We start from the raw sequence: 25,551 nt of genomic DNA, 5'->3' as shown, positions 1-25,551 counted from the left end.
AGGTTGCTCCAAGCCCCATTTTTGTTCCTGGTTGTTTTTTTTCTGCTCTCGCCATCACTCCATTCCTGGTTCTTGGCTCCTGTCCCTCATTGTCTGGCCAGACATTCTCCCAGCTCTCTTGGAAGTGAGACGAGCTGGGACAAGCCAGCCTGCTGTGGTTTGTGTTCCCAGTGCGTGGGCACCAAGAGCAGAGCACAACCTGAGGCTGGTGAGATAAGGACACTTCATGCTTTCCAGAGAGAAATCTGGAGCTCTCGCTGGAGATTTGTTCCCCGCTCTCCCCAGCTCCATGATTTCTCCATCTGTGATTTTACCCTTCAAAGCACAGGTTTCCTTGGAGCAGTGGCTGACACTGCACATCTCTGTGCACTGACTCAGGGCTCAGTGGATGTTGTGGCTCAGCAGTTCTGTGAGCAGGGAAGCTGTGTCCGCAGGGCTGCCGGGAGCTGCAGGCACGGCTGCCTGCACTGACACACACTTAGTGCCATCCCAGTGACCAGGGCTGGCGGCTGAGCTCAGCGAGCAGCTTATGCAGCTCCCAAACCATCACCCTGTGTCTGCTCAAACGGCTCATTTTTGTGACAACCTTCGCTTACAGCAGCACAACAAAGGGGAGATTTATCCCGACAATGTTTGCCTGATAAGTGCCGAGTTAATGGCACACGAAATGTGCTGGCTGGTCCTCTGCAGGCCTGGGATCTAATTAATCTCTGGCAAGTCCCCCTGAAATAGAAGCAGTGTTGGCCTGCACATGTAGCAGTCGAGACTGACTAATTGGAGCCAAACTGTACAGCAAGGCAGGAGGAAGGAATTGCTGCAGCACGACAGGATTTCCAGAGTTACAGTGCCAGAGCCTGCCTTTCTGCTCCATTGGAGGAGCATTTGTGCCATTCTCTTACCCTGCTCAGAGCTCAGAAAGCTTTTGAATCAGAGTCACAAAAGCACCGAGCCAGGTAGTCACACACTCCACAAAATGAGGTGGTACCGACTGTCTGAGAGGGTGAGGCCCATTTCCATGGGGATGTGACTCTGGCACCTCCACCTGCGCTCAGTGACACTTTCCTGCAGCCACAGAGGAGCTGGACAAACCATGGCAACAGCTGTCCTCAGAAAGAGTCTCAGCAAGCTCTGGTTCTCTGCAGTTTCACACCACAGAGAAGCAGATCGGTGTGAATATATTCCACTTCTCCAGGGGGTTCATTTATCAATCAATTTGTAACGGGACATAAAAATCAAACCCCAGCATGACTGAAAGGGAAACACGCTCTTGGCTTTCTATTTCCACCTGGGTCATTAAATTACCCAGCCACCTCCTGCATCGCTTGCTGCCTTAATCATCTGGATAAATTAATCCCCATGCTAGGCACACACACGGAGGAGGATATAATTTTATCTCCCTTTGCTCTTGAGTCCAGGAAGAGTCCCAGTCTCCACTGCAAGGCTAGAGTGGGGCCTTGTTCCCATGGGGTGTGTGACACCCTGCAGGGTGCAGTGTCCCTGGCAGGGCACAAGGCTCCATCTGATGTCCCTGGGAGCTGGGTGTCAGGGTCACAGCAGGCACGTCAGGGGAGCAGTGATGGCCACAGGGACAGGAGCATCCTGTCCTGCACTGCTGCATGGGGAGGGGACACTGCCCCAGGGACGTACAGACAAGCTGTGGGAGGTTTAACAACCCACAGCCAAAGCAATCTGGTGTCCAAGCTCTACAGAGTCATGGCATTATAGAATTGTTGAGGCTGGAAAAGATCTCTAAGGTCATCAAGTTCAGCTGTCAACCCAGCACCACCAGCGTGCTCAGCACTAAACCTTGTCCTCAAGTGTCAAATCCGTGTGCTTTTTTGAACACTTCCAGGGAGGGTGATCACACTGCTTCCCTGGGCAGCCTCTTCTAAAGCTTGATAACCCTTTCAGTGAAGACATTTTTCTTCATATCCTACCTAAACCTCCCGTGGCTCAACTTGAGGCTGTTAGCTCTTGTCCTGTGGATTGTTCCCTGGGAGAAAAGCCCAACCCCACATCACTACAACCTCCTTTCTTCTTACTCCTTTCACCCCCATTTTGCTCTGGTTTCCAAGAGAGGGAGGAGGAAGAGAGCATGTTTAGACAGCAACCTGCGCTCAGCAGTGTTTGCACACTGAGCTCTGAGCCCGCCTGGCCTGAGGCCGAGCTCGGGAAAACAAAGCGTGTGCCAACCTCTCAGGAGCCGAGCACGACGAGCGCCCGGTGCCAGCTTGGCTGCTCTCCCTCGCTCCTCGCGGCTACTGCAGAGCAGTGCCCGACAGGCACAGGGAAAGCTCACCCTGCGCACGGAGCTGTGCCCAGACCGTGCCTGGCAGGAGCTCCTGGAGAACTGCAGCCAAAGGGCAGCGCTGGGAATGGGAACAGGTGGGATAAGGCTTTCCAAAGCTGTACGTCAGGTCACAAGTGGGTGTAGAAACCAGGGCTGCTGCCTGCTGCCAAGGCAGCCTACAGAACAGGCTGTCCTGAGGATTCATTACCGATTAAAACACACCCCAAAAGAAGAAAACACCCCAAAGGAAGGGAATCTGTTTTGGCAGCAAGAGAGTGTAAAGTTCAGGTTGTGGATGAAGACTAAAAACAGTGCCTCCGTTTTCCTCAACTCACACATGCTTTCAGGGAAGTGGTGAATTTAATCTTCTTTCCTGCAGTAAACTCTTGTTCCAGATGCAAGGAGGAAGTTTTGGAATGCCACTGAGGAAGATGTACAGTGAAGGCATCTTATCTTGGGGCTCCAAGCCTTGCTGAGAGAAAGCAAATACACTCTCAGAGAAGTGGAATTGTGCTGAGGCACAGAGAGACAGCCAGCAAACCTGGGTTCACTGTGTTCACAGCATCTGTGTGATAAATGATGTTAATTAAGCAGCACATTCTGGCAAGTGCAAGGGAGCTGAATTCCCGAGTGAACCAAAGGCAGCATGTCCCACACAGACTGAACTGTGTCACATGTGCTGTGGTCCTGCCCGAGGGTGGGAAGTAGAATTAGAAACAGAAGTGGGTGCGAGGGACATACCAAAAATTTCTCACATTCCCATCAGGACATTATTGCCAATAGGTTCTGGTTCCCCACACCTCAAACAGAAGCGAGGTTTACTGCTGCCTTGGCTTGTCAGCAGGAGCAGGCAGGAGTTTCAATGGGATGATGCAACTCCTGAAACACAGGAGCAAAGGGACCAGGACTCCCAGGGCTGCAGCAAGGGACAGAGCAATGGCAGGAGAAACCCTGATTTCCCCTGGACTGACCTGATTCCAGAGATAAAGCCTTACCATGACTATGGTAAATGGCAGGACAGACAAACAGAAGGGATAAGGAGAAGCGATAAGGAGCCAAAGGAATGTAAAGATCAAAAGGAACTGAACCAGAGCTGAATACCTTCCTGCACAGAGCAGTCTGGCCAGGGAGTGACCATGCTCTGGTTTAACTGTTTCATTTTCAGCAAAAGAGAGAGAAAAACAGGTCTGTGTGGGACCACAGTGAGCAAATCCATCAGAGCACTGGCAGAGCTGCAGACAGATCTTCGGAGAGACAATGCTCTGTCTGTGGGGAGCCAGCCCAGCTCAGAGGAAAACATCTCAAATAGCTGCTGTCATCAGCACATCTCCTCCATCCTCATGGATGGGCTGGCAGGCTGCACTGGAAACCAGAGCTCCCAGGCAACCACGGTGCACTTTCCAAAGCTTTAGAGTCAGTAGCAAAGGCAAAGCCCTTCCTAAGCTCCTTATCCCTGTGTGTGTGTGATGGCTGGGGTTGGACCATCAACAGCTCAGAGCCGTGTTTAAGCTCTAATGGATCAACAGTGAAACTGGAACCCCTTGACCTTCAGTAGCTCCCTCACCCTCTGTCTCTTCTTGGGAACTCCTGTCAGCACCGGAGAGATCCTGGATTCATTTTTAGGTTGATGAGGAGCAAAGCAAGCAGGGTCCCAGGTTAGCAACCATCCAGGCATGCAGGATTTGCAGTGTAATAATAGCAACTCCAGCATCTCCCACAGTAATCCCAACCAGCAGCATCTCCTGAAGACAGAGAAACCCCACACAGCTCCCCGAGCCTTGCAAATTAGCTCCATTATCTCGGCTGTGCCTTCCCTGCTCTCCATCTGCTCTGAGCAGTGGGAAACCAGTGGGGTTTGAATTCCTGCCTACTCTGAGCAGCTGAACCTGCAGCAGCCAAACTCACCCAGGCTCACAGAATGGAGCTGCAGCACAGGAAGAGGAGAGGCTGCAGCATGAACAACCCCAGGGTAGCACAGGAGAACAGGGTGACCTGAGGCTGGCACACGAGTGTCACTCGCACCAGTTACTGCAGCCCCGAGTTCATGGTACTCCTGGAAAATAAATCCTGTGTCTGCTGTTACTGCTCTCTCTTGGATGCTGGCCGATAGCAAACGGGGCCTGAATTTCCTGTGAATGGGATTCAGTTCTGGAAAGGAGCTCCAGCTCCTGCTGGGCAGCAATCTGTGCACAAATCCGGGAGCTGATCTCACTGCAGAGCAGAGGCCTCAGCCCTTGGAGCAGCCCTGGAAGAAGGGGCAGGCACACTGTGGCCTAATTCCACTGGCACCCCACAGCTCGCTGGACAAAGCCGCGAGGCTGCCCGAAATACCTGCTGGATGGGTTCGGCAGCTGGGAAACCTGAGCCGGCTCCCTGCAGATCTGTGCTGCCAGAGCTATTCAAGGATGCCTTTTCTCAAAGTCTTGTCATTTCAAGAGAAGGGAAAAAATACCCGTGGGTCAGAGCACCCAAACAGCCTGGGAACCTCTCCGGGAGTGTTTTGCTGTGCTGTTTTGGTGTGGTGAGTGTCTGGATCAGACACCAGACACTGTGCCAACATCAGCCCCTCCAGCGCCGCCGGGATGGCGTATCTGCCCCAAAACATCCACCTGGGAATGCTTCCCACTCCATCAATAAAATAGCCTCTGTCCTGAGGCAGACCAGCTTCCACACTCAAATCCCACCTTGCATCCAGCCTGGGATGCATTCCAGAGTTGTCTCTGCTGCAAGAGACTCTCAAGCAATCAGCTGTATGGCAGAGATCACGGTGTGTGTGATCGCACAGCTTTGCTCTCTCTCCATCCCCTGCAGGGCCCAGCAGCCATCCAGGAGTGTGCAAGTGGGGGAAGAGGCACAGCTAAATCCAAACCAATTCCAGTTCTGCTGGACTGGGGTGAACTCTGCCCAGGGGTTCCCTGTGTCACACTCCACAGCTCCACGTCCTCCTGCATTTCCAGCTCGAGTAAGAACACAGGATCACAGAATCCCAGACTGGTTTAGGTTGGAAGGGACCTTCAGGCTCTGGGAAGTCATTCTCCCTTGTCCTGTCCCTCCAGGCCCTTGTCCCAGGTTTCTCTCCAGGTCTCTTGGAGCCCCTTTAGGCACTGAAAAGGGTTCTAAGATCTTCTTGGAGCCTTCTCTTCTCCAGGCTGAACACCCCCAGCTCTCTCAGCCTGGCTCCTTAGGGGAAGAACAGGAGGAACCTGAGTTACTTCAGAAATATTACCTCTGAAAACCTGGTAAAGAAGAGCCAGGATAAAGCAAGCAGGAAAAAGCACTGAAAACAGGGAGTGAACAGTCAAACACAAGGTAATATTTAGTGTTAAAAACCCAAAAGCTCAGGAGATAATGTCCAGGCATGAAAAACCAAAACCCCAAGAAATGTCCTTTCAGAGTCCCCTCAGCTGCCCAGCCTGGCTGTGTCCCCTGCAGCCCCACTCGGTCACCAGCACTCTGTGACACTTCTCCCTGGCAGTGCAGTGCTGGGAGCAGCATGGGCAGCGATGTTTGTGCTCACACTAATGAGCTGCTGCTTTGCTGTGTCCTCAGCAAGCGTTCCAGGCTGCTGCACACTCCACATGCTGGTCACAGCTGCTCTGCACTTGGACATTCTGGTGTTTGCACCGACGAGGGAGAGAAAATTACTTGTATTTTAAATAACAGCTTAAATCCTGGAGCACGAGACCCAAACATCGGGGAGGACAGCCTGTTGCCAAGACACCCTAATCCCAGCCTTTTCCTTCTCTGTGTTTAGCATTCCTGCTAATGGAATTTGGAATAATACAGCTCATGCTGATTAACATTTCCATGTTAGTTATTTCACGTAATCTTTTCTCCAGCTGTGGCAGAGCCTAGAAATGCACCATTTATCCTTGTTCAGTCTCTGCTTCCCGAGCTCTTCCCAACCAAACCACTGGCAATGAAAGGCTACTGTGTTTAGCTGCTCCTAATAATGCCTAAATGCAGGAATTGTGTTTTTTTCCCTCTAAAGCTCCACCTGCATAACAAAACAGTGATTGCAGGCTGATCCTGGGGTGGGAACAGAGCTGGTTGGGAGGCAGCAGCACAGACACGACTGAATTGGACATTTCCGTGATGGAGCACTGGTAACCGCCAGCCCAGAAATAATCCAGCTAATTTTACACCTGCACTCATTCTTCCCTGCAGGAATTCAGCACCAGAGACCAGTGCCTAAAATTAGGGCAGGTTACAGACATGATCCTTAACATGTTAAAAGTAGAAACAAGCCAATGGGTGCAGTGCTCTCCTCTCGTGGCTCCAGCTGCTTTCCACTTGGGTCACAGGAACCTACCAGCCACCACTCGGGCATCAGCCAGCTTTGGTTACAGGGCCCTGGCTGGGGCAGCCCCCGGCTGGCACACACAGGGCAGGAGGTGCTGGGGTGGCACCAGAAGATGCCCTGGCTCTGCAGGTCAGCCACTGAAACTTCAGTCACCTGTGTCACACCCGGCTGTGCTGGGCAGACCTGCCGTGCTCCTGCCACAGCTCCAGCCAGCCTGGCACTGCCCCAGCCTCTGGCACTGCCCCAGGCTCTGGGATGCAGGAGCTGAGTGCGGCCCAGCAGAGGTGACAGAGTCCCCAAGCCAGCCACTGACAGCTCTCTGTGACGAGAGCTCTGCATCTGACTGCACCTTCTCCTTCCAGCACCAGCCTGCTCCACCTCCCCTCCCCTCTGTCTGCCGTGGATTTTCCTGCTCCTGGGGTACTGATCCTATCTCCTCAGAGATGCTCAGGTATCAGTTTGGGATTATTCTGGCATAACTGTTTTTCCCTTATTAAAAAAACAAACAAAAAAACCCCAACCAAAGTTCAACTTTGTGAACTAACTTTGGGACACACCAGTTGTTAAGCAAAATTAATTTTTCTCTATCATTAATACTCCCAGGGTGGAAAAATAAATATGATGGCCACGGACATGTATGACTGCATCTGTTTGCAAGATACAATCGGAGCCCACTGTGATGGTGACTTTCTGGAGGCCCCAGCGTTTTCTTCGCCCGGGGAAGGTGAGGCAGCAGCTGCCACACAGGTTCAGCTGGGGCAGCGACACTTCAGAGCAAATCGGGAACGGCTTCTGCTGTGAAACTCCGTGAGACAAAAGATCACGAGCAGCTCCTCCCCGCCGCTCCCAAGCGCTAATTGCCGAGCCGCTGGACCAAGAAACACGCAAGGACGGCCCGGGCAGTAATTATCCCTCCTCCTCCTCCTCCTCGGAGCATCACCTCCATCCGCGGCCGGGTTCAAGCGCAGCCTTGGCGGTGTCGAGGTCAGTGCTCCCCGCGCAGGTTTGGGTGTGGTGCGATACCTGCCCTGGGCTGGGCTGGCAGCAGGGCCAGGCTGGCAGGAGGAGCTCGGCCAGCCCTGCATTCCTCGCTCCCGGCATCACTCATGGACTGAGCAACCCACGGAGCGAACAGGGCAAACCAGCACAGCCCAGTGCCTGCCGTGCGGCTCTCCTGTTCTGTCCCTCGGATGTCAGCGGGCACTGGAGCAGCAGTGGTGGGCAGGGAGAGCGCCAGGAACCTGCCTGGCTGCTGGACAGGATGCGCAGGTCCTGGGAGAGGAAGGGCTAACCTGTCCCTTAAGCACGGAGCATCCTCTCAGTCCGGGGAGGGGACAGGGATCGGAGCACCCTGTCAGTCCGGGGAGGGCACAGCTCTTTTGGGGCCAGCTCGGAGCCCCGGCATGTCGCCCAGCCCTGATCAGGCCAGCATGGCTGTGGGACTGGCGGGATGATGCTGATGCCGTTTCCATGGAGAGCTCGATAGAGAGCAGAAGAGATGGAGAACGGTGAGAGCTCCATTAGTGCCATTCCGAGCGCTGGATAACGAATCCCTCCTGCTCGTACGGGAAGGGGACGCCGGGTTTCCACTCCCCACCCGATTCAGAAACAAAAGCAGCGATTGCGGCAGCGGCAGCGTCCGGCTGCTAGTGCGCCCGCAGCTCCGCAGGGAGGTTGTCCCGAGCCAGCGCACACCCGGCTGGCCTCTGGAAAAGCCACTTCCCTCTTTCCTCGGGGTGTGCCCGCCGGCTGTCGCAGCGCCGGGAGCCAGGCAGGTGCTCTGCGGGATCTCCCGCCAAGGCTCCCCACGTTCAGGTGTGCCCGAACCACACCTGAGAGCCACGGAGCCACATCTGTGCCGCAGTGGGGCCAACAGCCCCGGGACACAGCAGGGAGGAGCAAGTGGGAATGGGGACACATTTCATCCCAGACTCTCGGTACTCCCGAGGAGCAGCACTCCAGTCTTGCTGCAGAACGAGAGCCATGAGCTCAACAGTGACAGTGACAATGGCCAGCAGTAACAAATGCAGCAACAAGCCACGTTTTGAGAAGAACTTTGAGGTAAAACATTTTTTTGTCTCACAATGTTTCCAAATTTAAAAAACAAAGCCGAAAACTCCCCAAACTTTCTAAAATGTTGGTGTCATGCAGCAGCAGCAGGGTCCCCAAGGGCACACACGGCTCCTGGCAGCCCCTGGCACACCCTGCTCATGGCCCAGAGCAGCCCAGAAAGCTGCTTTACTCCCAGAGAAGCTGATTACAGCTCCCTGACACCCAGGAAGGCCACACAGGCAGCAAAACCCACGGTGGGCTGGAGGTTTTGGTGCTGTGTTTGCTGCAGGGGCACCAATGGGTCCTTGGGGTCATGGGCTGGGGGAGCATCCTCTGCAGTGCTCCCTATATCCCTCTACCCTTCATCTCATTAATTCCAGTCATTAATCAACATGAGTGAGTAGGGCAAGGCCTTGGCATAATCCCAGCATGGCATTAGAATGCATGGAAAGCCTGGTGAGCACATGCCTACTGCAGGTAACAGGGAGCCCCATGGAGCCCTAATGGGCTTTGGGACCCATTAGCTCCTTATCCCCTGGAATAAGCTCCTAATCTTTTGCAGGGAGCTCCAGAACCCCCAGCAGCTCTGCCAGCCCCAGCTGCTTCCCTGGGCCGTGCTGGGGCTGAGCCCCCTACCTGTGACCCAGCCAGCCCCATGGCCACACACAGTGCTACTGTGTGACGTTTGCATGGCCAGCACAGAGCCCTGGGCAGGGCACGGCCGCCCTGGCACACCCCAAAGCACACGGACATGGCACATGCAGGACACAGCCAGGACAGCAGGGACGTGGCTATGGGGGACACTCACCTGTGGGGATGCCATGGCTGAGCTCGGGCAGAGCCACAGGGATCGCTCTGCTCCCTCCTCTCCTCTGCCGGCCGTTCTGTGGAGCTGAGGCAGCCGAGCTCAGGGCAGGGACTGGCCCTGGGCATGGAGGAGCTCTGGGATTGCATCTGGCAGGCTCGAAAGGGCAGCAGGAAAACAGGGCGAGGATGGACCCAGCCCTCCACACCCCGTGGCACAGGAAATCACCCTCAGTGCAGCAAAGGAAGGAAAAAGGGCACACAGCACACGGGGCAGGCAGGATGCATGGCTGAAACACCGGGAAAGGCACAGCTGGAACACCAGGAACAGCACAGCTGGAACCCTGGGAACAGCATGGCACCACCCTAGCACCAGGGTCACCCTGACAGGGACAGTTCATTGTCACTGCTCCCCCTGATCCCCTCACACAATCATTTTCCAGGTGTAAAAGCAGGTTTTCCAGGAAGGAACTCAGCCAGCTGAGCTCCCCTTGGCTCTGTCACACCGTGCTGTGCCAGGGACTCCACTTGCAAGAGCCTCCCTTCCTGGGCACTGGGCTTGGCCTCCAGCACTCCATTCTCACAAAGATTTAACTTCCTTCTCTGCACACCCTGCCAGGTGAGCTCTCCTGGGAACCTTGGTTTTCCAGCAGGACCCCAGGGATGATCCCACGTAGAACAGAATCCCCAGAGGATCCACACAGGCCTTGGTACAAATGCTGTCTGAACACCAGCACTGACAGCAAAAGGCTGTTTTCACTCTTGGGGCAGTTGGCAAAGGATAAATCCATTGTTCAGATTGGAACATGATCCTGGCTCGGGTAATGGCCAGGATAAATAACGAGCAGTAGCTAATTAACAATGCTGAGACGAGCAGACAGTGATTGGAACAGCACCAGGAGCCAGAGGAGCACCCACCTTCCCCCACGGGCTGAGCCTGGAGCTGGGCAGGGAACCCACAGTCCTCCCCTTCCCTCCTCCCTGCCTGCCCTGAACAGAATTCCTAATAGGAACCGCCTGGGAAGTGCCACAGCTGCTCCCAGCCCTGCCTCAGTTTCCACGGCAACTTCTCCTCACCCCATTGCTCAATATTGTTCTTTTTCCATGTAACAGCAGATCCTGCTGCTCTTTCTAACAGCTCCTTATCCAACCAGACCATCCCAGCCCCACAGCCCCTGGGGGTTGTGCTCGGGACAGGAGGGCACCGGGGCAGGGTGGGACACGAGCCTGCTGGATTCCTGTCCAGGGAATGTGCTCACACCTTCCCCCAGCACTGCTGGGAGGGCAGGATGGGCTCCAAATCCCTGGATTCTGTGGATTCTCTGATGTTACCAAAAAACCTGGTATTCTGCCTGCAAAGAACAGCTCCTCAGAGCCCAGCCAAGTCATGCAATGCCTCTAAAACCCCTCATTCCTTGGAGGAGCCAGGCCAGGACACTCACACAGCAGTGACTGATGCAAACACAAACATTAGAAACCACATTTGAAATTAAAAAAAGTTTATTTGCAGATCTGTAAAACAGCTCTGTGAAAGACCAATATTTCCAAACACTACGAGATGAGAATGCATCTTCCTATGGTTAGAATATAAAAAAAGTCACAGTCCTTCAACTACCCCAAGAAAAGCAGACATTTATGAACCAAACATTGAACTTCCAACACCAAAAAGTCACTGGGGTGAGTGAGACAGTCAATAGCACCAACACAGGTGACACAGCCCTCGTGGGTCTGCCATTACTATGGAATAAAGCAGGTTAGTGAGGCCAAACCTCCGGGGAGAGCAGCCCTACGAGCACTGAGTTCAGACAATGACACAGCAGAACACATTCCTCTACATCCCAGCGATGCAAACACCAAGCCAGAAACACCACAGAGCTCCTGGGAGCCCCAAGCTTCCACTTCAGGACAAGAAATTCCATTGGGGAACAAGGAATCTTCCCAACTTACATGGCAGTTCCATTTCACACACACAACTTTATTCACTTTATGTCGACAGGAGCTGTGTGACGGGGAGGTGAAGGACAGGATGCAGAAGTGGACAGTGGTGCAGATCCAACCTTGCTCCATGGAGAAGTGGGATTACACCGCTTTCCGGTGGTACTCCGGAGGAGCCACCTCATAGTCACTGGCACTGAACAACGCAGAGGAATTCTTTGCTAAATACCTACAAAAATACCAAAAATGTTCCATTACAGCCAGAGCTCTTCAGCACCTGCATTTCCCTCAGACTGCCCAGGGCTATCCCAAGGCAGCTCTACCCTGACAGGCTGGTCCCTGTCAAGCTCTGCTGCAGAGCCATCCTGGATTTACTGAGGGTTTTCTTTCAACTTCCAATAGCTCCTAATCATGGAATGGTTTGGGTTGGAAGGGACCTTAAAGCTCACCTCATTTCACATTAAAGTGTTTTATTATTAGCAGGATGTTTTCCTCCTAAACATCCCATGGCTACAGAGCACCACAGCACACTAAAGCCCCAATGACAGTCTGTCCCAGAAATAACATTCCTAAAGTTCATCAGTTTTTAAACATTTGCTCAATTGTTGTTGAGTAACTGTTGTGTAACTTAATAGCTTGCTGGCATTATCATCCGCTTTTTTTAGCAGCTATAAATAAATGCTGAAGCCTTTATTTTGCAATGAGGAGCAGTGGGACAGGGTAGCAGTGCAGATGAACAGAACCAGAGAAGTGGATTCTGAGAGGCTACACTGTAATTCCTGGGGAAGATCCCACAGACAGGCCCCAACTGTCCGATTCACTGAAAAGTGCAGCCTCACAGCAGCCTGAGCTCCCTGAACTTTCTCTTTCTCGCTGGAAGACTTTACAAGTACTCACTTTAAGAAGTCATGCAAGTAGTTTAAGAGCAAAGCCAGACTCTTCTCATCCAGGGGCGTGTAGGCCAGCATGGCTCCGATCCGCACTGCTCCAAAGGAAGGACACTTGTCACAAACACTGCTTCAAGTGCTTCTTTAGCTCCACTTCACAGCAGCACAGAAACCAGCCCAGGAATCTATTCCACCTAAACCAACCAGACTTAAAAACCCATTTCCACAGCAAATCCCCCAATGGCTCTGAGCCTTTTGGATACACGGATGAGAAAATGAACCCTCACTGCAGAGCTGCCTGTCACAGACTCCAGAGAGGCAAAGAAGCACTTAAATCCTTCCTCTGCTCCTCCTCCCCCTGTGCAGGTGGCACTCACCGAAGAGCCTCAGGAGGTGTGGGGCTCCATACACCTGGGACATGGGTGCATCGGGGTGATCTGCCAGGATCTCGGCGTACTGCGGCCTCTCGAACTTGTAGAGCAGCTGAGTGCCCAGCATGACGTTGAAATACTCCTTAATGCCAGCCACCACCTCGTTGACAGCGTATTCCCTGGGGACACAGAGCTCTGCAAGGCCTGCTCCACGGACTGCAGGACAGGGCTTGGCTTGGGGACACCACCAACATCGGAGGGCCTTTCAGAGGTGCTCAGATCTTGCAAGGAAATTTGCCTGGGGAGCTTAAAATCTGGAGCCACAGGCAGGGATGCAATTCCAGACCACCCTAGAAAATGGGCTGCTCTGAACTGGGCCAGGATTTTGGCAAACCAGAGCAGCAGTTTTCAGTCATCCTCTCCAAGAGAGGGACTCTGGGAGTGGCCCTTCTGAAGCACTGAGGACATTCCGCAGCTTTTCTGGTGTCATCAAAGCTCATCCCAGCTCACAGCAGGTTCAAAGGACAATGCTGGAGTAATTGCACTGCACAGAGGGACAGCCCCCCAATATCTGAGACACCTGCTGCCTTCCTCCCAGGCCTCTCCTGCCAGATTCCTCAGGCCTCCAACCTCACCCTGCCTGCACGGAACTGGCAGTGCCACTGAGGAGCACAACCCTCGCCCCACCCGGGAACAAATTTAGAACAGGCATCAGGACAATTACATCAAAGGAGGTTAAAACACCCTGACAAGTCAATAATCTGCTTCCTCTTGAATGGAAGAAAATTGCTTCCCCTTTCTGTTCTCCCTTTCAAACAGGAAAGTTTCCTGCAGTGTAAACACACCTTGTTTTGCTCAGGGCTGTTTGCTGGGGTAATTACAAACAATAATTAGCTTTGCCCATCTGAGTATTTACAAGTCCTTGTGCACCTCCCTGGCCCTGGGCCTGAGCCTGTGAGGGAGCCCAGGGGCACTGAGCTCAGCCCACACAGCTTTTCTGGGAAGTTTGTATCAGCTTCCTTCAGAAAATGGCTTAAGGAAAGTGGGGAAGCAGCAATCATAGCCAGAAAGCAGAACTGCAGTCTGGAATGACTCCCTCAGAATTTCTGAACACCTCCATCACCTTGGGCTTGGAAAAGAACACAGGATATGGGGCTGGGCTGGCTTTCACAACCTTTTTCCATTTTCCATGGAATCCAAGCCCAACAAAGCCAAGGAAGTGCTGAAGGCTGGCAGTGACCACTACTCACTTGTTATCAGTATTCCCTCGCGATTTTTTGTAGTTTGCATAATCCTCTAAAATGGAGTCCACATTCTTCTTGGCAGGGAGGTAGAAGAGCTACAAAAGTAAAACAGAACAAATACAAGTCTGTCTCGTTTTTGCAGACATTTATACCTGGAAGCTGAATTGAAACCAGTGCTCATTTCTAGGACAAAACCAGCAGGTTGAAATGGTACAGATTATGAAAGGAACACCCCTAGCTGTTCTAGTTGGGCATTAAAAATCCTCAGCCAAGCTGGGATAGTGAAAGGTGTCCCTGCCCATGGCAGGGGGTGGAACTGGATGAGATTTAAATCCCTTCCCACCCAAACCATTGCAGGATTCTCTGACTGTATATATATACACATATATCCATTTAACACTTGCACTGCTCAACAGCAAGCTGCTGATAAACTCCTAAATGAGATATTTCAGTGAAATCAGACCCAGAGTGACACACACAGCAACACACCCAGCTGTCCCCCTGAGCTGGGCAGGATTTTCTCCTGTACCTGTTTCTGCCTGGTGATCAAGTCCCAGTCATCCACCAGCCATGGCTTCAGCTCCTCAGGGATCTTCACCTTCACTTCAACTCTGTTCATAAACGTTTCTTCCTGAGAAAAGCCGAGCCACACTAATTATTCTCAGACACTAATTGGGAGCACAGCACCCTTCTGTTTCCCACCAGAAATCCCTGGGAGGGAATGGAAAATACTCACACTTTCAACTGTTGGGTCCACCCGAGCTCTCTTCTTCCTGGGAGGCTGGGGAGTCTCACTGGTGCTGCTCCCCTCTCCAATGCCTGGAGCTGTGACAGCACAGACAGCAGCAGGAAAAAACAGCACAAGATTTAGGAAAAAGATTTCAAAGGCTCAAATTTTTCTCAGGTTTGCACCTGTTGGGCTTTGGATTTTTTTTTTCGTTTTGTTTTAAATATTACTTATGTTCTGGGTTTGGGGTTTTTTATTTTTAATATTACTTGTGTTCTGGGTTTTGTTTGGATTTTTTTTTTGTTAAATATTACTTGTGCCCCCATTTGTGCCAGTTTAAACTGCTGCACTGACACTTATCTAAGGGAGGTTTCTGCACTAGAACCAAACAGGTCTGTCACATTTTTGGGGAGAATTTTTGGACCCAGCAGCTCAGCTTTGCAGCCGTGTCACATCTCCTTCTAAGAAAACTTGACTTAGGAAATTATTTCAGCAGATCAACTTTGCTTTTCAATTGCAAGAGCTCAAAACCCTGACAGACAGAAACAAATAAATTTTTTACTAACCAGAAAAATGTGACCCTTTCCCTCCTGAGCAGGGAGAGCCCCAGGAGTCCAGGAGCACAAGGTGGTTTATTGAATTATTAGAGCAGAATGAAGGTTTTATTTCAGCTACCAACCCTTCACTAAAGAGATCCCCTCAGATGCAAAATAAGACACACTTACTTTTCTGCTTGTTCTTTTTTGTTTTCCTGCAAGAAGAACACACATTATTGCACATATCACGAGAGTAGTACTTAAGGAAGGCGCAGCAGAAAGCCAGAAAATGCTTCAAGCATTCAGCACAGGGAGAAGATCCTCAGGGGCCTGAGCAGTGCTCAGCTAAGGACACTAGGAAAATGGGATGTTTTGTCCTTCCCAAGTGCTCTTGGAGAACTACATGAGATTTGTGGCTGTTTTATTTCGGGCAGAATATAGCACAAGGAAATGGAAGTGTTGGGAATTTCCAGAAAAAAAATCTCACTCAACTGAATTAACTTACAGTAAAAGATTGGAAAAATATCCAGTTTTAGCTCTGAAGCAGCACAGGGAAGTTTCAGTAGCACTTTATCTATTTACTACCCATTTTCAGGGAGTTTTAACTGGAGTATCACTACTTATTCTCAGTTTGCTCCCTGCCAACAGCAGCCTGGATCAACTGCTCAAAAACTGCACATTGGGTGGATAAAACCCTACCAGTCCAACACTGATTGCTTGGAAATTCAGCTCTCTCTCAAGTGACTCTTGTTGTCAGGCTCTGAACTGGGTTTATCAGGGCCAGGAAATAGGCAGAGTTCTGAGGAAGGGCTGGAGATAGGAAGAGTAAAGGTTTGTTTCAAGTCAAAGAAGCTGAAATGAGGCTGAAAGTGTGGGCAGGACAATTCCCAAGTTAAGTCATTAATAGTGGACTGGTGCATTTCAAACTCAAAGTCACCAGGGAGGGAGAGAGAGTCCTTCCCAGGATTAATTCACAAGACAAAAATCATGTTATCAATTAGAATACAAGCAGAGTTTTTTTTAAAACTGCATTTTGATCATTTAAAACCAGATGTTCTTCCCTAATTTTGTATTCAGTGCCATATCTTCCCTCCAGAACACTGACTTACCCTTCCTATTTTTCAAGCACCCATTAACTCTGACTGTTTCCTGGGTTTTAGGCCCATGAAATGTAGAATAAACTCTTGGAAGCTGGAATTCAGCAGAGCTACATTTAACAGAGCCAAAAGGGGTTGCATAGGCAGCCACAAAACCTCCTTTAACTACACATTTTCTGTAACAGCCTCCAGTTATCAGAAGATGAGTAATTATTTTAAACCTGCATTTCATACATATTTCTGTTTGATCACAGATTGCTTCAAAGCTTTTGGACCCAATTGCTGCAGTTTGCAGTTACTCTGAGCAGATTCAAATGAAAATGCAGCACAACCAGGACCACATTCTGAGCTCTCCTTTCCATCACCAGCACTGCTCCCAAGGCTCCAGAAAACTCATTGTTAATGCTTTCCATGAACTCCAGGGAGCAGGCAGACCACTGGAAGCTTCTGGAAGGATGCAGTGCTAAAGTCTGGAGTCAGCTGGACACAGAGAGTGCCTTCCCACCACACCCAAAAGGTGAGAAACCACACCAAAAAGGTGCAGGGTGGAGGAACTGAAAAGAACCTTAAATAACCCCAAGCAAGGCACTGCTGCCCAACTGCCCAGGGCTTGCAGGGTCTGCACAGAAATCCGGGAGAGCAGGGAGGCTGGGATGGCAGGCAGGAGTGCTGGGGTGACAGTGTGACAGCCCAGGGCTCACTCACCGTGTGGAGATGGCTGGGGTCTCCAGGCAGCACACCGTGTGCGCTCCATCCCGCCGGAAAAACCTGCAGCAGGTGGGAGACAGAGCTCAGGGCAGCCTTGACACAGTGACCTGTCTGAACATCATTGCTGAACAGTGCTGAGGATAAGCTGTGCTTGCATTAGTGCCATTATTGGTTGGTTAGCTGACAAATGTATTTTAGAATATGAATCACCTTGCCCTCAGATCCTCCAGGAATGCTACAGAAGGTAAATTCTGAGGCCCACAGGGGTTGAATGTTACCTTTTGAGAACAGCAAACACATGGGAGCTGCTCTAACTCACTGCCCCCAAGCCAGGCTGCTGCTTTCCCTCCTCCTGCTCCCAACTCAAGCAATTAATTTTTCCAATAGCATGAAACAGAACTTTCAGAGAATTACCTTACACCTGCCCTGCCCTGCCAGACACACCATAAAAGCTCAGGACAGGGATGGCAGCAGAAAGCCAAGACCCTCCTGTCCCAAAAGTGGCTTCAGGCCACAGTGAGCTCAGGCCTGGTGCCGTGGTTTGAGTTCAGCCTCACAGAGGCTCAAAGCTTTGCTGCTGGGGCTGCCAGGACACAGCCCTGGGTGTGGGGAGGATGAAGCTAACTCTGCCTTTGTGCCCAAGGGACCATTGAGAGTCACTGGGGCAGAGAGGAACTGCCCTGCTCTGATCCCTGGTGACTCCCAGTGGCAGCAGTGGCACCTCCTGTGCACTCACTCCGGAGCACAAAGCACATTTCCAGCTGAGTCACCAGTGCCTGGCAAACCCTCACTCATCAGCTCCCCTCCCAGCCAAATCAGTCATGGTCATCATCCAGACCTGTTTTAATTGGATTTTAATGACCCTCCTTATCAGCTGCCTACACAGATTCGGGCTGGGTTATGTCTGATTCCACATGAGGGCAGGCAGTGCCTGATCCCTGGGGGAGGCTGGCAGAACTCACCTGAGCTGGAACACCTGAGCACAGGGGAGCATCAGGCCAGCCAGCACCAGGATCCAGCAGATCCAATCCACTGGGATCCCTTTCCCCAGAGCAGGGGCCAGTGACAGCTTTGGCCAGACTTTTCCTAAGCCCAAAATTAAACTGCTCCAGGATCCAGAGCAAAACCCAACTCCCTGTCCCCACTTGTGCTGCACTCCTCCAAGCAGTGATTCACATTTCATGACAAACCTGCCCCTGACTGAGCCATGAAAGCTGAGGCTGCTGCCAAATCCACTTCTTAAGGACTGATGCCATTTCAGCAGCTTCCTTATGAAGGCCAGGACCATAAATGAAGTCAGGAATTCAAAACATCCCATTAGTAATGGCCCTCCTCATCATTAAGTGAAACACTGCCCAGATAGAAGAGGGTGATGACAAATGAGCAGAGCTGGACTGACTGTCTGAAAATCTACCATAAAATCTACCATCTGTCCTGAAACACCAAAAGGATGGAGTGAAGGAAAACTGACAGTCACAGCTCAAATTAATTTTTCTGATAGATGTCTGAGCTTGCTTCTGATCTCTCAGGATGCAAACCCATTTTTAATTGGGTATTTATTGGTTTAGTTTTGGCAAAACCAGCCAAAGAAAGGCTCCTGAAATGCAGTTTTTACAACTGTACCATGAGAAAGCAAAGCACTGTAAGGATTTTATTCCAAAGTGCTTGGAAGAACTGGGAAATTCTATAAACTGATTTTACTGAGATACATAACAGTGATTAGGAATCACCACTTTTTGAGTGTCAGGTCACCAAATTAAACAGAATAAAGAAAAACAGAGTGTGTCTACTTAGCACCTCAATTCAACATTAACTCTACACCACCTAAAAGGCATTTCTAATAAAATACTTAAACAAAAGCCTTTTGCATGGGCTGGGTCACAAGAAACGGAGTTGAGCTGCAGAGCCATTCTAAGAAAAATACTGAAGGTCAAGAGTAACACTGACAAGCAGAAGTTTGGGAGGTGTTTTGGGCAGGGTTTGAGGGTGGGTTGTCTTGTTTGGGTTTTTACTTTTAAATAAAAAAGCATCTTACACTTCAACATTCTTCTGCTGCAGACCAGAAGTCTTCTTGCCTGGAGCAGCTCCTCTCATCTTCCCCTCTGCATATTGTTCCCTTTAAACAGAGCATATTCAGAAATCAGATTTTGGTCGGAAAAGAAGCTTGTTTGATTTCAGTTTTAAACTCAGAATCTTCCCTTGATAACTTTGGATTGAAGTTGTGTTAAACAAATATTCCCTGACAAGGACTCCTAGTACTCTACTCACTGATTGGCTTTCTGGAGTTCTTTTTGTTTCTGCAGGTTGGTGTCCACGTATTTGAGCACTCTGCTTTCTGGAACCCATTCATCCCAGCTGGAAAACACCCAGAGAGAAATCATCACTCAAAGCCATCCCATCATTGCCTTCTACACACAACAGTCAATTAGGAGCTTCACAGAATTTGGGACTAAACTCTGCTTTGTGTCAAGTCATGGACTGGCACAGCTCAAGGTCCAAGTTAGCAAATGTTCCCCACTGACTGGAGCTGGAATGGTTTTCTAGGGAAGTGTAACCCTCTGTCATCTCCAGTTTCCCAAACTTGAAGGAGGGGCAATTTACGAGGGAGAACACTGTATTTAATTCGAAAGAAACATCACAGGAAAAAAAATATTCTACGCTTACAAAATTATGGGACATCTGCGGCCATAATATATTACTGAGAAAGTTTCCTTTATCTACTCCAACATTTTATAGGTTAACAAATTCAGCAATAGGATCTTACTGTAAGGAGAAGAGCTCTGATTTCTGTCTGTGAAGGAAACCAAGATGGCATGAATATTTGAAGAATCTGAACGATTTAAGAGAACAGGTGTTGGGGAAATTGCCATTACCAGCAGGAATTCCACTTCAACAGAGTGCCTCATCTGAGCAATCTGACAACTTATCTCAAACAAAACACATTAAAAGTGGCCAAGGTATTCTAAAGCTCTAAAGCTATTCTAAAGCTCAGTTAAAGCTCTTTATAAGGAGTTCTGTGCCATTTTTCAGGAGCTGCTAGTCTTGGAGCATCATGTGGCCAAACCAATATCGCTACAGGAGCACCAGGACTTCAGAGGGTGGAGAAAAGGCAAAGGCAGCAGCTAAAAATCACAGAGAAACATCTCCAGCTGTACCCAAAGACTGTGGGGCTTGGGTAGTGCCTTGCCCAGCAGTTTAAGCCACTTATCCCACTCCTGCCTGCCCAGCTGCAAGAGACCTTCCAGAGTCATTTATGGACACATTTATGCCCCATGGTGACAAAGCTTTTTGGTATCCTGACTGTTGATATTGGCAGAGTAACTGGGGAGTCACACCAAATGAAGGCTGTGCTGCCCTGGCTCTTGCAGAAACGCCACTTTTAATGTCATTAATTGGAAGCTTGAAGGCAAAAAAAAAAGCTCAAACAGCACAAGCAAGAAAAGCAGGATCAGGACACCACTTCTGGCCCCCTTCATGGCATAAACAAGGGAAGGAAGGGCCAAATTTCTGCTGCCTCATTAAGAGAAGTCACCACACCAACTGATTATGCTCCTCTAAGTGTTGTGTTTACTCTGGAACATCCCCTGCCCCTCTGGCAGGAGGGAGAGCGGATGCAATTAAAAGTCACAATCTGAAACATGGGGTTGAGCTTTTAGTCACATCACAGAGATCAAGACAGTTGTGACTAAGAGTCCTGAGCACTGAAATGAAACCAACCCAAACAGGAAACTGCTCTCTGAGACTTCTGGGTCTGCAGAGCTGAAGTTTTTAATCACTAAGAAAAACCTCCACTTTTCCTAAATTCAAACCGAGTGACACGAAAAAACTCAAAAAAAAGGGAAAAAAAGTACTCAAGAAAAAAAACCCTCATAGAAGTTTTCATCTTTAATGGGCTCAACATTTATCTCACAGAGCTGCCTGTAATTCTCAGCCACCTCTCGCCTAGAATGCTGCCTTTTGCAGGAGGGGATAGTATCTGAAAGTTTACTTTATGCTGAGAGGCTGGAGCTGAACCAGGCTACACCTGCTGCTACCCCAAAAAGCTCCAAAATCCCTGTCATGTCTGGGGTGAAAGGCAGGGACAGGGATTTTGAGTGGGTTTGCCCCACCTCAGCACGAGCTGCCTTTCCTACCAAGGCATGACAAGGAAGTTTTCCCAGCAGATATTTCTGCCAGGGAGGAATTCCAGTGCTTCCCACCCTGAACAGCCAGAATGCTCCAGAGGGTTCCCCACAGCTCTGCAGGAAATGGCCAGTTTGGCAATGTTCTCTTTGTGTTACACAAATCACCAGCTCAGGTGTGAAAGCATTTGGGTCAATCCCAGAGAATCTGCCATGGCTGCACCCATCACACTCAAGCAAAGCATCTCCCTGGGAAGGAAACAGAAATCCTGCTTTCCTTACATGCAACACTTACTTTTTATTCCAGCCACTGTAATGGATAAAGTATTTCACTTGCTTGTCCTTTATGGCAACCTTTACACACTGGAACAGAGAAGAAAGGTCAGTCAGTTCCACAGAAAACCAGGAGCTCCCAGGGAGCTTTGCTGCTTTAGCTTGCAGAGTTTTCCCTGGCCCTGAACTTCTTGCCTGTACAAATTCAATCCACCAACTCAACACCTCCTCCAGGAAGTTCAAGTGCTGTTCTGGAGCTGCTGAGATTCAGCTGCCACTGTCCCCAAGCAGTGACAGAAGGAGGCTGCTGCAAAAAATGCAGGAAGCCCCTCTGGGGCTCCAGATTTTAGTCCCTTTTAAAGGAGTTTTTCTTCCATTGAGGCCAAAACTGCTCACAGAGGTTGTAATTGGTATTTTCCTGGCATGCAGAGCCACCTCTAGGTGCTTGAGAGAGCAGAACCTTTGGCTACACAACATTCTCTCAAGACCACACTGTGCCATACCCTCTTCAATCAAAAAAATTTGCCAGCAGAGAGGAACCTCCTATTTCAGGGAACACCTGCAAAATGCCACGTATGGAATTTAACCTCAGGCTCACCCAGACTTGCAGCAAGGACTAAGGTTCTCCTGCTGGATCCTCTGCTGCACCATGGCTTGTTCTGACAGCCTCGAGTTAAAGCCAGCCTCACACAGCCTGTGCCTGTCTCTGCTTGTCTGGGAGAATAAAGGGGCTGAGCAGGAAGCAGAAGATGACTCAAACAGAGCTCTGTAGCAAAATGTTTTCCCTGCTGGAGGTTAGAAGGGCCTGAAGTGAATCTGCTTTAACTCTGCATTGCAGAGAGGCACAAACAGCTCCTGTTTGCCACAAGGCCTCACACTGCTGCAGCACAAAGAGCTGCTCTGACCACCTTGCTGTGAGACACCAAGGATGTGGTCAGGAACAAAACAACTGCTGGACTGGGAACCACCAGAGAAAAATAGATCAAAGGAGCAGGAAGAAAGCCGAGGGTATTATTCCTTACTACTGACAAAGCACCTTTTAAAATGAAACCCTTTAAAATAAACAAATAAAACCCTTTAAAATTAAACTTCATTTTGCCAGTGCAGGAACTCAGAAGGATCCACTCAATATAAACAGGCAGCTGGGAAATCCCTTGCAGCACCCAGCTGGCACAACCAGCTCCTGCAACACTCATGCCAATTTGGGCAAAGAGAGGGACACAGCATGGAGCAGCACAGCTGCTGTCCAGCTCTAGGCTGTCTGTGTGACACAAGTTTCTCTCCACAAAACCAGAAGGCTCAATCACCCTCCTGTCTGCAGGCACTGGCACAACAACCCTGAGCACACATTCCCAACAGCCTCATCCTCCTGCTCCAGAGCCAGCAGGGAGCAGAGGAGGAACACCAAAGTGGGAATGGCTTAGAGCAGCCCAAACCCCCTCAGTGCTCTGGGTGCTGTTTGAGCATTGCAACAACTCTTTCTCCTGAACAGAGAAGTCAAGTATTTCCCCTGGCTCCCTGTGTTAACATTTCCTGACGCTAAATCCCGAAGGATTTAAATCCCTGCCTGAGGTGCCCCAGGAATTTCTGCAAGCCTTCTGACCCACCCAGCCAAAGAGCTGGGGTTTTTTCCCTTTCAGAGGGGGTGGAAGCACTCAAACCCAGTGCTTTACTGCAGTAACACCGAGGCAAATCTGCAGTGCAGGTTGCTGGGGTTAAAAAGGCAGAGCTGGGAAGCAGAGCTGGAATGCCACTTCCTCTGGCACTGCAGTGCAGCTTTCTCTGGTGCACTGGTGGTGCTGAGGACTGTCTGGGCTCAGCCACCTCCCCCCGAGGAAGCCCCAGGTGCAGCTCAGGCACCAAACCCTGCAGGCACAAAGGCTTCCCAGTGTTCTGGGATATTCCAGCAGCCTCTGGGAGTTCCCACAATAGCTGCACAGTGCCACTGGGCTTCCTGAAATTGTTCAGGAATAGAGCTCCAGGGTTCAACACCGATTTCAGACAGGCTTTTGCTAATTTTAGCTCCAGTCCTTGATCCCATCTAGAGGCAAACTGAAACACTCCCTGGCAGTCCTGTGGAACAGTGAGAGCCACCTGCAGCCACACACCTACCTTGGCTTCGTAGAGGAGAGGGCCATGGAAACAAAGCACTCGCTCACCTGCAAGGCAAGGGCAGAGAAAGCTCAGAGCTCCAGAGGGTCATTTCCACCTCCTGTGCCACCAGAACAGCACACAGCCAGGCCAGGGGCAGCCGGGGAAGCAACTCCTATCAGGTATTGATGGAGAAGCAAACTGCCTCTCACATCAAAGGGGATCAGAGCAGTGATTATTGGGACCCTGGAGCAGATCCCTGAGGATCTCTGTGCAGGAGCAGCTGCACACAAACAGCAGTGCTGGTGACTTTGGCAGCCCCTGGCACCAAACCCCACATTCCTGGCCTTCCCTGAGCTGACAGACATTCCCAGATCCCACAGCAGGACTGGCTGAGCTCCTCCCCAGCCTCAGCTTCAGCTGCAGCCCCCAGAGCACGCTGGGCTCCCACACCAGCAGGTCCAGGGAGGGAGGGAATTCACTCTCCTGAGAGACCCCACCTCTGCACCTCAAGCTTCTGACACTGGCAAGCCACTGTCATCCATGTCCTTCTCCTGCAGGAAGAGCAGCACTTGGCATTCCCATTTCAGGGTCAGGAAGAGAAGCAAGAGATTCCCCTTACTTTGGGGGTTTAAGCAGGATAAGATTGTCCTTCAGCCTGGTTTTATCCCTAAATAGTCAAGTCTCATTGTGTGGTTACATTGTGGGAATTTCAGTACACTTAACACAGGATATCTGAATCCAGACATTTCCTTCTGGAAGCTGCAGAGCCTCACATTTCTGGGGAGATGAGCTGCAGAACTGTAAAATGCTTCTGTGCATCAAGAAAGAAAAAAGGCTTAGAAGGGTTCTGCCAGAAGTGCCCATTCTGATACATCACACAGTGCTTTCATTTAAAAATGTCCCTACAGCCAGGGCTGACAATCAGAGGTGACATTTTCACCCTCATTGTCACAGCGCTCACTAGTGCTGGTGGAAAACACATCTCTGCTTCAAAGCTTTTTCTAGGAGGGATGTCCACAGTTACTGAGGAGTATTGATTGTTAAAAACCACACGGCTGATCTGCAGGAAGGGCTCTTTGTCTCCGTGAGAAGCTGGCAGGCTCCTGCTCCCTCACAGCAGCCTGTCCCTGGATCCACACTGCTCCTTGTCCCAAATTCCACATCCACCTGCCATGGAAGGAATTCCTTCCCCTACCCCAGGTGGCTCCGAGCTCATCCAGCCCTGGCCATTCCAGGGGCATCCATCTTACACCAGATTGCTATTTTTATCTGCCTCGCTTATATCTCTCTCAACCACAACCATCACCTAGAAAGCCAAATGAGCGCAGAGCAAGCCTCCTAAAGCCCGATTCACCTCATCCACCCAGAGGCGCTGCTTTGTTGCAGATGTGCATTCCAGCTGTGCTGCGCTGGAACCAGTGCTGCCTCCGTGAATCCTGCACGGGGCTCCCTCCGGGGAACAGGAAATAATAACCATCCCTCAGACGCGTTACAATAGAAAATCGCCACAGACTGAGAGATTCCAGCAGCTTCACCGCCAGTGAATGAGTGTCCGCGCAGCAAAATGAAGGCTATGTGCAATAACGGGGTGGGAAGGGCCGCGTGTTACTGGGGGAAAGAGGAGGGACGGGAAGAGACAAAGACTGCGGGAATTCTGCTCTTCCCTGCATTCCCACCCCTCAGGGCTGCAGGGAGCGGCGAGAGCCAAATCCCCGGAACGGGGAGCGGCGGGGAGAGCGGGGAGAGCGGACAGACCGCCGCGGCCCCTCAGCCCCTCAGCGCCGGGCCTGCCTTCCCCCCTACCCTCCTGCCTCCCTCCGTCCCCGCGCGCCCAGCCCGGGCCCTGCCGCACTCACCCTCCTGGAACTTGGGCTTGGGGTCCTGCTTGGGCGCCATTTATAAGGGCCGGTCCCTCCTCCGGCCGCTCCCCGCCGCTCCCCGCCCGGCCCGGCCATGCGCAGCCGCGCCCGGGCATGCCGGGACATGCAGTCCGCCGGCTCCCCGCGCCCCGCCCGGGCAGCACGGTGCGCTTGGCTGAGCCGTATTGGCTGCCGGGACCGTTTGGAGAGAGAGAGGGAAAAAATAATTAATAAAAAAGAACGAAAAAAA

The 25,551-nt window shown here is 51.0% G+C and overlaps 1 protein-coding gene across 3 annotated transcripts; it reads right to left on the bottom strand.

The window, feature by feature from the left end:
- Window positions 1–10,931: 10,931 nt before the first annotated feature.
- Window positions 10,932–25,451, bottom strand: MORF4L1 (mortality factor 4 like 1). 3 transcript variants are annotated; one of them, XM_085070201.1, is made up of 14 exons: window positions 25,299–25,451; window positions 23,461–23,507; window positions 21,371–21,438; window positions 19,719–19,784; window positions 19,223–19,309; window positions 18,990–19,070; window positions 16,952–17,014; window positions 15,339–15,364; window positions 14,623–14,711; window positions 14,416–14,517; window positions 13,893–13,981; window positions 12,649–12,821; window positions 12,282–12,366; window positions 10,932–11,613 (listed from the first exon to the last, which is right to left on the bottom strand). In XM_085070201.1, the coding sequence occupies exons 1-14, from the start codon at window positions 25,336–25,338 to the stop codon at window positions 11,529–11,531; spliced, it is 1,101 nt and encodes a 366-aa protein (XP_084926327.1). In that variant the 5' UTR covers window positions 25,339–25,451; the 3' UTR covers window positions 10,932–11,528. The 3 variants fall into 3 exon arrangements, with proteins under 3 accessions (XP_084926327.1, XP_084926328.1, XP_084926329.1); XM_085070202.1 differs by having other exon boundaries at window positions 19,719–19,745; XM_085070203.1 differs by lacking the exon at window positions 19,719–19,784 and having other exon boundaries at window positions 25,299–25,450.
- Between the last annotated feature and the right edge of the window lie 100 nt (window positions 25,452–25,551).

This window comes from Lichenostomus cassidix, chromosome 10 (genome assembly GCF_008360975.1).
Source record: "Lichenostomus cassidix isolate B80296 chromosome 10, HeHo_3.0, whole genome shotgun sequence".
In the NCBI taxonomy this organism is placed as follows: domain Eukaryota; kingdom Metazoa; phylum Chordata; class Aves; order Passeriformes; family Meliphagidae; genus Lichenostomus; species Lichenostomus cassidix.
Note: the sequence above shows the minus strand (reverse complement) of the source record. Positions and strands in the feature narration are given on the sequence as shown.